We start from the raw sequence: 9,806 nt of genomic DNA, 5'->3' as shown, positions 1-9,806 counted from the left end.
ATTCACACAGCAGCCAGCTTCAGAAAGTATTTGGCAGCCACAATCATTTGTTCCCACCCTTCCTCCTGGAAGGTGGCATTTGGCAGTGTGGAAAACAGATTATGTGACCATGGATCATCACAGCACTATCATGGAGAAAAGCATAATAAGAAATGATGCCAAACTGGTATGCTTCCATTCTTAAACTAGCACAATTGTGGTGACACAGTAGACAATCCTAAAATTACAGTAGTGGAGAGATGGGAGTGCGTGAGGCTGGAGGGATTCAGAGTGAGAATGAGGATACAATCATTCTCATATTGCCCAGGGATGGGCAAAATACAGGCAAGACCTGCATCCCTCAAAGGTGTTTTGAGCCCCCTAAAAAGAAATGCCCTGCAGATTGTGTGTGTGTTGTTTTGCCTTCAGGTCGCTTCTGACTTATGGTGATCCTAAGGTGAACCTATTTAATATTTCTTGTCTTTTATAGAGGGTCCCTCATGAGTCGAAACAGCCCAGAGAGACCAAATATTTAGCAAAATTGCCCCTCACACCACTTAGGGGCGGAACAAAGGTTAAAAATGAAGTGGGGGACCACTGTGCCTATCAAATTTCAAGCAGTTGCCTGTGCCAAATTATGGTTTATATGGTTGCATGCTAATCATGGCTGACACAGTTGCATAATAGCCATGATGTATATGCTATTATGCATGTTAACCCTGTCTTAGAATTAAAGAGTGGGGAAAAATAAAAAATAAGTCCATTATTAAACCTAAGCAGCCATAATTGAAATAATTGGCCATCCTTCCTGTTTACCAAGGTAAAGTAATAGCAATAAACCTTGCTACCAGAAACCATGGAAATCTAGTAGTTGTGCAATAGCAATTCATTGTGTATCTGGCTAGCAAGTTCAGTGAGCTCTTCTTGTGAAACCTTCTGCCATCCAGCATCTAGCTCTCGCGTGGTGAGAACAAACCCCATAACTGTTTTGACTTTGTCACTTACCGACACTTTTCCGAAGGTCATCGCATTGGCTGATGTGTGGGAACTTGAGGATCTCTCTCCATTTCTTACTCCTCCCTTTCCGCTTCCCTCCACCTCCTGCAAAATCACAGGGGGAAAAAGACCGGAGGGTGTAATTAGTTTTGGAATGTTAAGCAATTTTTAATAGCTCGGTTTTACTGGCTAAATATTATAATCCTGTTCAAGGAGCTCAGAGTGGCACTTATCCAGTCTAGGCTCTTTCCAAGACCATGTGGGCATAGCTTTTGAGATGCAACTCCATTTTAGAGATAGAGCCAGATCGTTTTCTATGACTTTATAGCAACAGCATGTACATTTCTATACCACTTATCAGTGATCTCAGCACTTTCTAAGTGGTGCACCCAATAAGCTGGGTACTCATTTTACCAACCTCCAAAAGGATGGAAGGCTGAGTCACAGGTAGCTCACCCACTTAAGACCATGTTTGAGAGGGAATATGCTTACACTTTATCCAGACTGCAGAAATAATGCAGTTTGACACATGAGTCATTGCTATAGAATTCTGAGATTTGTAGTTTTGTGAGATATTTAGCCTTCTCTATCGGAGAGCTCTGGTGCCACAACAAATTACAAATCCCAGAATTCCACTGTATTGGGCCATGGGAATTAAAGTGGTGTCAGACAGTGTAGCTGCAGCCTTAAGCCTTTCGGTTCAATGCACAAAAGGTTGAGTTACAGATGGAAGAGCTATGGAAGCTGGGGTGGGGTTGGCAAGCATGGCCTCATGTACACCTTCCAACTGTTTCAATTTGGCAGGGGCAATCCCAACATCCTCTGTTATCTCATTTTTTTCAAATGCTTTTAGAATGTCCGTTTCTCTCTCCTCCTTCTACTTTCCTCAGCTTACACACCTGAACTGCTGCAAACTTAGATCAAAGTGCAAAAGTAATTTGCACTCTATTAACTCAGCTGAGGGAAGAGAAGAGGGGGGCAGAATCTTGCTCTTCCCATTAGGCTCAGGTCAAAGCAAACTGCTGAAGCCTCACCTAGCTTTGTGTTTTCTTTCTCATTAATAACTTTGCCATCTTGACCACACTCTGATGATGCTCAGCCATACATAGCCTGGTTGTCATCTGTGAAAAGCTGAAAGGTATGCTCCATGCCTTCTCCCCATGCTTTAAAACATTATAGGAAGCACGGGGCACTCCAGATATTGCAGGACTGCAGATCCCAGCATTATTTCTCACCATCAGGGCTGGTGGGACTACATCTGAACGGCTCACATGCCTCACCTCCCTGCTTTCAAAGAGCATCTGAGTAGAGCTTATGCTAAGTATGATGTAGGAACAGAAATAACCACTCTCTAGCTATAGCCATTGCTCCAGAGGCTATTTCACCATGGAAACAAAAGTGTGCTGAACAGAGTTGAGTGTTTCAATGAAAACATAAGTGTCCTCCTAGATAAGATCAAGGTCCCCTTAGTCCAGCATTATATGTAAGATTGCTAGGAATCAGCAGGACCATAGAAACCATAGCCTGGTACTTATTGGGGAAAACTACTATTTACCTTCTGTCCATTCCTGCTGACATTTTGGTCCAGAGGACCAGAACCATTGACTGTGATGACTGATGGGGAACCTAGGAACTGTGCTCTAAAAAAGTTAACTTTCCTAAGTTCTGCAAAGGACAAGAAAATGCTTTCTTCTGTTCCATAAGCCAGACTGGTATATGGAAACTTCTGCCAATATTAACAGTGGTCATCTATCACATCTGAGAGCAGCAGGCCCTCAGAGAAGAGCACACTACTACTCTCCAAGAGAGGAGAATAGTCGAGGCCAAAGCAGAAATAATGGTAGTGGGGAGGTTGTAACGCAACTTCCCAGCATCTCTTGCCAGATGTGGTTGCTTCACTTGGCTTCATGATAGGTCTTGGCTCTGCCTGCTCCATATGACAACATCCATCCTCATGACTGCAACAAGCAAACTGATCACATTTTCACATTTCCGCCTTGCCAGGACCTCCTCAGATGAAAGACCAGGAAAGCAATGTAAAAACAAACAAACAAACACTAAAAACAAATACAGAAAAGGAAAAGGAAGACATGATTGCAACAGCTGCAGGAGTACTGTATATACTTATGTATAAGTCTAGAAATTTTAGTCAAAAAACTGACCCAAAAATCCTGAGTCGCCGTATCTACGAGTCAATGTAAGTACTATACTTTACCTCTTATTTTAAAAAAGGAACCATCCCCTGGAGAAAGACAAGAGTGTAATCTGTCCTGGAAGTACTGACCTCCCCACTGCTCTCTCATCCATCTAGCCCTTTAGTGTGAGCTAAACAGTTATGCCTGCTGGAATTTTTAAGTTCTTTAGCATTGTTTTCCTTTGCTTTATCCTTTAGAGCCTTTGTTACATGCTCCTAGTTTTACCCTCGACTTATCCATGGGTCATATCAAAATCCATCATTTTGGCCCCAAAATGTGCCTTCGACATGTACATGAGGTTGACGTATAGTCGATTAAATATGGTAACTGATATTTTCCTTGACCATAACTACCTAAAATGTCTCGTAATACCCTTCATCTGCCCTCTGTTTTACAATAAGGGTCAAACATCTTGCAATTGTAACAAGGATGATCCTTTTGCCTTCCATGAGTGTTTCTTTTTGGTGACCTTCTTGGAACCATCTTACAGGCAGGAGACTATGCTTTTAGAATGGAGCCTAGAAGCTGGAGACTAAAGGTGGTTCTCACTTCCTCCAAGAACAATGCTCCATCCTCTGGGCTCACCCATTAAGAGCCATCTGGCTTCCTTATCTTGCCGGCTGCCTTATGGAGACTCCCGGCTCCTCATAGACAATGCAAATCCTTTATGCTTAGGAACTCACTGGAGACAATAACCCAGCCCTAGCACTTTGTCAAATCTATCTGTCTTTCTCTCACACGAATACACACATTCACACAGAGGAGATGTGATAAAAATACAGAAGCAGAGCACATTTCTTGAGCACATTTTTCATCCTGCTTTTCCTTTGAAGAGCATCAAAGGAAGCTCTTCACAATTCCAAGCATTCATTTCATCCTCAAAACAATTCTGCAAGGTAGGCTGGCTCAGGAATGGACAGACTTTAGAACTGTGGAAACTGCCTTTGTCTTTCCTAAAACATGAAAGTCTACCAACTGCAGCCAGGTATGTGGCTCAGGCACAGGAATGTAATTTTTGCAGGACACTCAGGAGGCTGAAAACAGCAAAAGAACACACTGGAAGTGTGTGTGTGCAGTTGGCACATGACCTCCACAGCGTCTTGGCTCACCATGCATTTCCCTACCAGAAAATATGGAAATAATCTATAGACTGAGTTGTGGGGAGATGAGGAATGTTACTCTGCAGAAGAAATGAAGAATGTTCTTTCATGTTATCTCATAGATTGAGCTGTGGGAAGCTGAGGGATATTATTCTGCAGAAGGAATGGAGAATGTTACTTCATGTGATTTCGCAGAATCTGGAAAGGGTGGATCTGTTTACCCATCTCTACGGTATCTTGCCCTTCAGATCTCTGCAAAAACCCAAGTATTGCAATACATGTTGTATTGTAGAGTGTGAGGCTAAGAAAGTAGCTATGGCTAATGTAGACAGTTTTATTCCAAGGATCTGGGGAAAGCTAGCTGTGCCCTAACACAGGCTGTTGTAAGTATTCCCTTTGCTTCTTCTGACGTTTACTGAAAGTTGAGATGACTGGTGGGTGGGCTGCATGAGCTGGATTCCCTCTCCCCCTCCTCTTTTTCTCTCTCTCTAGGATGGACCCCAAGGCCTAAATGCCTTGCTTATGAAGTAATCCCTGTGGGTATGTGACATCAACCCTTCTGACTGCTTAGGGCTGGTTGTTGGCCAATAATAACTTCTCCCCTTGACCAGACTACCATCCAAAAAAGTATCCATGACGTCAAACTAAGCAAACAGGAAGCAAGGACTCCGCTGAAACGTAGGTTGCTCCCTAGCCCTTGCCGGCAACGTCCAAGCATGCCTCACGCCTGCACAAAACTTGTGGAGAGCCCTTGTCTCTCCAAGCCCTCTGGGGAGTAGACTGGGCAAGAACTTCCTGCTGGAATCCATTCACTTCCTCCTACATGAATAGGCTGAGCGTCAGAGCTGGAACCATCTCCTCTGGGTAAACACCAAGCAGAAGAGGATTATACTTCTCTCTGCTGCTGCTCTCAGGGCTTCCACCTGCTCTGTCCGGCTAAAGGCAACCTGGCACTTTCACTACCATATTCACTGCACAGCAAAGTGTAAGGCAGAGCCGTAGTACTCAAATTTTTACCCTTGGGACCCTCTTTCACAGTTATGCACAGATGCTGCATAACCCTCCCCCCCCGACATAGTAGATGAATAAAATAAATAAAGGTTTATTTAGTGCGCATGTTTTCAATGGCACATTCATATATATCTGTATTTTAACATTTTATATGGAAATAACATCGTTCAAGTTAGAACAGTTTTGTTCAAGTAAATTCAATATTTAATTCAATGCACGTGAAAATTTTTACACATGAAAAGATTTGGGAAGAGAAGGAAGAGGAATCAGGGCCTCAAAGTTTCATGCTCCACTTGAGCGACTCTCATGACCCCCTTCTGGGGGTCCTATCCCCAACTTTTGAGAATTATTGGGGCAGGGTGTTATGAGTTTCTAAGCCTCCCCATCAGCGCTACCATATTTTGCAATCTGGATAATTTACCCTCTGCGCTGAAATTCAGCAACGTGACTGTCTCATGGATAAGATGTAAGAGAGGAGGGAAAGCCTCCTGCTGGTTTGTCTTGAACTCTCCAGCTGTTTGCCTCTGTTGGAGGAAAGACCTGTGTATACCACACAACCACCCTTGGGGTGTATCCATACTGGGAATATAATCAGGTTTGACACCACTTTAATTGCCATGGCTCCATGATTTGGAATTCTGAGAACTGTAGTTGGTTGTGGCACCAGAACTCCACCTATAATTCCCAGAATTCCATAGCATGGAACCATGGCAGTTAAAGTGGTTTCAAACCGGATGATTTCCCCAGTGTGGATCCATCCTTGGACTTCTAAACTAGCTTGCTGCATCAGGTGTGTTGGCGGGCCACTGCCACTCTTCCATAAGGTTCAATTTCCAAATCTATTGGCAAGGGAACTGGCAGCTGAAACAACTGGTGGGGTGCCAATCCAAAAGCAATAGTAAGGTTGGGATCTGCTTTTCCAATAAGAGAGCCACAGACTGTGGCTGGTGGCATCCATCTCAACATGGAGGTAAATCTGCTCTGGGTTTCAGTCCGAACTTAAATAAACTATCTTGGGCTGCATCCATGCTGCAGAAATAATCCAGTTTGACATGACTTTAACTGCCATGGCTCAATGCTACAGAATTCTGGGAACTGCAGCTTTGTGAGCCTTCACTGTCAGAAATCTCTGGTGCCACAACAATCTATCCTTCCCAGAATTCCACAACAATGAGCCGTGGCAGTTAAAGTGGTGTCCAACTGGATTATTTTTGCAGCGCGAATGAAGCCTAAGATACCGAATGTCCTTTAATTTAGCACTTTGGATAGTTTCTTCAGTATTTCCTTCAAAACCTGGAACAGCTGGCACTGTCCCTAAAACAGTGGTACTTAAACTTTGTACCCTTGGGAGACCCTTTGACATCTACATTGTGCCCCTCCACTAAATGTAGTATATGAATATGACTTCAAGTCATGCTATGAGGATACCAAGCAGAACCTCCCTTTTCTGAACTCTTCTTGGAGTCAATGGCAACTCCTAACAACAACGTGGATTCTGACTGTTTGTGCCAACAAACACATGATAAAAACCTGGAGGGGCCTATTAAAGTATCTCATAATACGAACAAATTACAGAGCAACGTATTTGAGATTCTCTATAAAGGTCACTTGGGGGGAGTTTGCTTGGTTAGATTGCTGTTATACATTATATGCTGAGCTGCTTTTGAAGACTGCTCCAAAATTCAAAATGGGATAAAGCAGACAGATGGGTAGACAGGGGCTCACCCGTAAGACCATAAAACTTTTCTAGCTTTTTTTGTTCTTGTTTTGAAATCTAGAATCATAGTATCTTAAGAATTGGAAGGAACTATGTCTACAATGACTACCATGAGATGCACAATTCAAACAGCAGATCTGTTAACCTTTAAAAACTGATACTGTACTTTGGTATTTCAAGTACTGTATCTAGAAAGCAGTGTCCTCCCATATAAACCTGTCCAGATTCCTCATGGTGCTTCTGCAGTGGGCCTTTGGTATCCACTGAGGTTTGGTTCCAGGACATAGTCTCTTTGGCCACTGCAAAGAGCCAGTGTGGTACATTGGTTTGAGTGTTGGATTATGGGTATCTCTGCACTGCAGAAATAAAGTAGTTTGACACCACTTTAACTGGGTCAATGCTACAGAATTCTGGGGTTTGAAGTTTAGTGTGATATTTAGCCTTCTCTGCCAGGGGGTTCTGGTGCCACAACAAACTACAAAACCCAGGATTCCATAACATTGAGCCATGGCAGTTAAAGCAGTGTCAAACTGCATTATTTCTGCAGTGCAGATGCAGTTGACAACTGAAAGACTGTGAAAAAACCCACTGGGTGACTTTGGGCAAGTCACATGCACCCATCCTCAGAGGAAGACAATGGCAAACCTCACTTTCCAACTTTCCCATACATTAGAAACAACTTGAAGGCACACAACAAGAAATCCAAAAAAGTAATGTTTCCAAGCTGTGAAAAAAAGTTGTTACTTCAAATCTAGGAGAGCCACTGTCATTTCTGTCTTGAGCACTCCTGAGTTATCGAACTAGAAAATGTTTGACTAATGCCCTGATGCAGTATAAGGCAGGATCCCTTAAAGAAAGCAAAGCCCATGGTATGGGGCAGGGACAGGACACTGGCAGCATGCCCCAAGAAGTAAATAAATCAAACAATAAAGGCTCCTGTGTGTACACATACTCAGGAAGTTCACCACTACATGTCTGTATTAAGCACTACTTTCTGTTCCATTTCCCCTTTCAACTCATTGTTATTTAGACCCTCATTGTTAATATATGAATATATTCTCAACAGATTTCTGCTCCTGGGTAGCTATGAACAGCTACCATGAGGAAACCTATCACAGTACAGCTTGGAAAAGATACTCTTTTGGGGACATCAGCCTCCAGAATGCTCCAGCCTGCATGCGATACATAACCACATCACGTGCTGACTGGTATATAACAGCACATAGAAATCAAACCTAAACCAAGAAATGTAACGAGAAAGATTTCACCATTTCCTCTGACTGCAAATTAGTCATAGGGACATGGTTGTAAATCTTGGCCTCATGTGGAGAGATGGTACAAACAATCCGCTGGCAATGTTTTTTGCACATCAATTAGTTATGTTTTTCCATGGTAGAGTGATATATAGGCAAGGATTTTGAAAGTATTACGTGATGGGTAGGATGACAATATATCTCACACGTTCAAGAAGAAACTCTACTGTGGGTTTATTACTCTGGTAGCAACTGTTGTGCCTTTTGGTTGCAATAACATACTTCCAGAGCACATGTTTCATGGAGCAGGTCCCAGCTTCAGTCCTTGCTCTCCATTTGAAAGACCTCAGGTACCCAGGCTAGCAAAGATCTTTGTGCTGAGACCTTGAAGAGATGCTACCAAGAGAGAGAGGTGTGCATACTAGGTTATGGTAGGAACAGGTAGGTGAGGCCCAGCGTGTCGTAGTGATTTGAGTGTTGGACTATGATTCTGGAGAACATTTTCATCTGTATACAGTATTTAGAAATTGTCTTTAACATGAACAGATTTTGGTCAATTAGACTTTTACATGCTTGCTTAACAATAAGCAATTCTAGCAAGATTTTTGTTCTTGATAAAAATAACTTAAAGCCCAGTTTCCTTGTTCTGCTTCGCATCTGGCCTCCCAAAAATCAGGAGGGAAGAAATGGATCATGAACCAAAGTGGTGTAGTGGTTGGAATGTTAGACTGGGGCTAACTGGGGAGATTTCAGGTCCTAGTCGATCCTGAGCCATTAAAACTTCTTGAGTGACCATGGGCTTTCTCAGCTTGACTTAAATCACAGGGTTGTTAAGAGGTGCAGCGAGGAGAAGGATGACATGGTCCTCATATACAGCTTCATTGGCGGAGAAGCAGAATAGGAGTGCAACTCATAAATGCAAATGTAAGACTCAGAAACAGCATGTAGTGTTTTCAGTGTTGGACTAGTATTCAGGAAGACCAGGGTTTGAATCGTTGCTCAGCCATGAAAACTCACTGGGTGGCCTTGGGCACATCACGCTCTCTCAGAGTAAGGCATTGGCAAAAGCCCCCTCCCCAAGAAAATCTAGCCAAGAAATCTACCCATGATCTGAAATGAGTTGAAGGCACACAACAACAAACCACAAAAACACAGAACTGGATCTCATGTTGCAGACTGGAATTAAAAGTGCGTCTCAGGCCAAATGAGACTGAAGACAACTGACTTGTGCCAGTGATGAAACAGCACTGAAGAAACAGCTGACAGCGCTTAGAAAGCACATGCAACTGTGTTTTGAAATCCCTGTAACCTGTACAGGGCTGCACAGAGTAATGTGAGCTGAAAACATTTGGTTAGGAAATCCAGGCCTTTGGCTTTCGACTCTACATACGCACCATGAGCTTGTTCAATGGGCTTTTGGATTTCCTCTTCCAAAGTCACAACAATAGCGGGGCTTGTGCTTGCCAACTTTTCCGAGAGATCGCCTCCCACCCTTGCTTCTTCCCCAACCCACCCATTCCCTGCCACCCTCCCTGCAAACGCGAAACCCTCAAGG

The 9,806-nt window shown here is 43.2% G+C and overlaps 1 protein-coding gene across 3 annotated transcripts in view; it reads right to left on the bottom strand.

Moving 5' to 3' along the window:
* The window catches only part of LOC121933491 (G protein-coupled receptor kinase 5-like), a 63,999-nt gene that overhangs the window by 25,090 nt on the left and 29,103 nt on the right, over nt 1-9,806 (bottom strand). For all 3 annotated transcript variants that reach the window (XM_042473313.1, XM_042473315.1, XM_042473314.1), the window contains exon 3: nt 985-1,080. In XM_042473313.1, the coding sequence (XP_042329247.1) occupies nt 985-1,080 (96 nt within the window). The remainder of the gene's footprint in view (nt 1-984; nt 1,081-9,806) is intronic.

This window comes from Sceloporus undulatus, chromosome 6 (assembly GCF_019175285.1).
Source record: "Sceloporus undulatus isolate JIND9_A2432 ecotype Alabama chromosome 6, SceUnd_v1.1, whole genome shotgun sequence".
Lineage (NCBI taxonomy): Eukaryota > Metazoa > Chordata > Lepidosauria > Squamata > Phrynosomatidae > Sceloporus > Sceloporus undulatus.
This window is presented reverse-complemented; position numbering and strand designations above follow the sequence as displayed.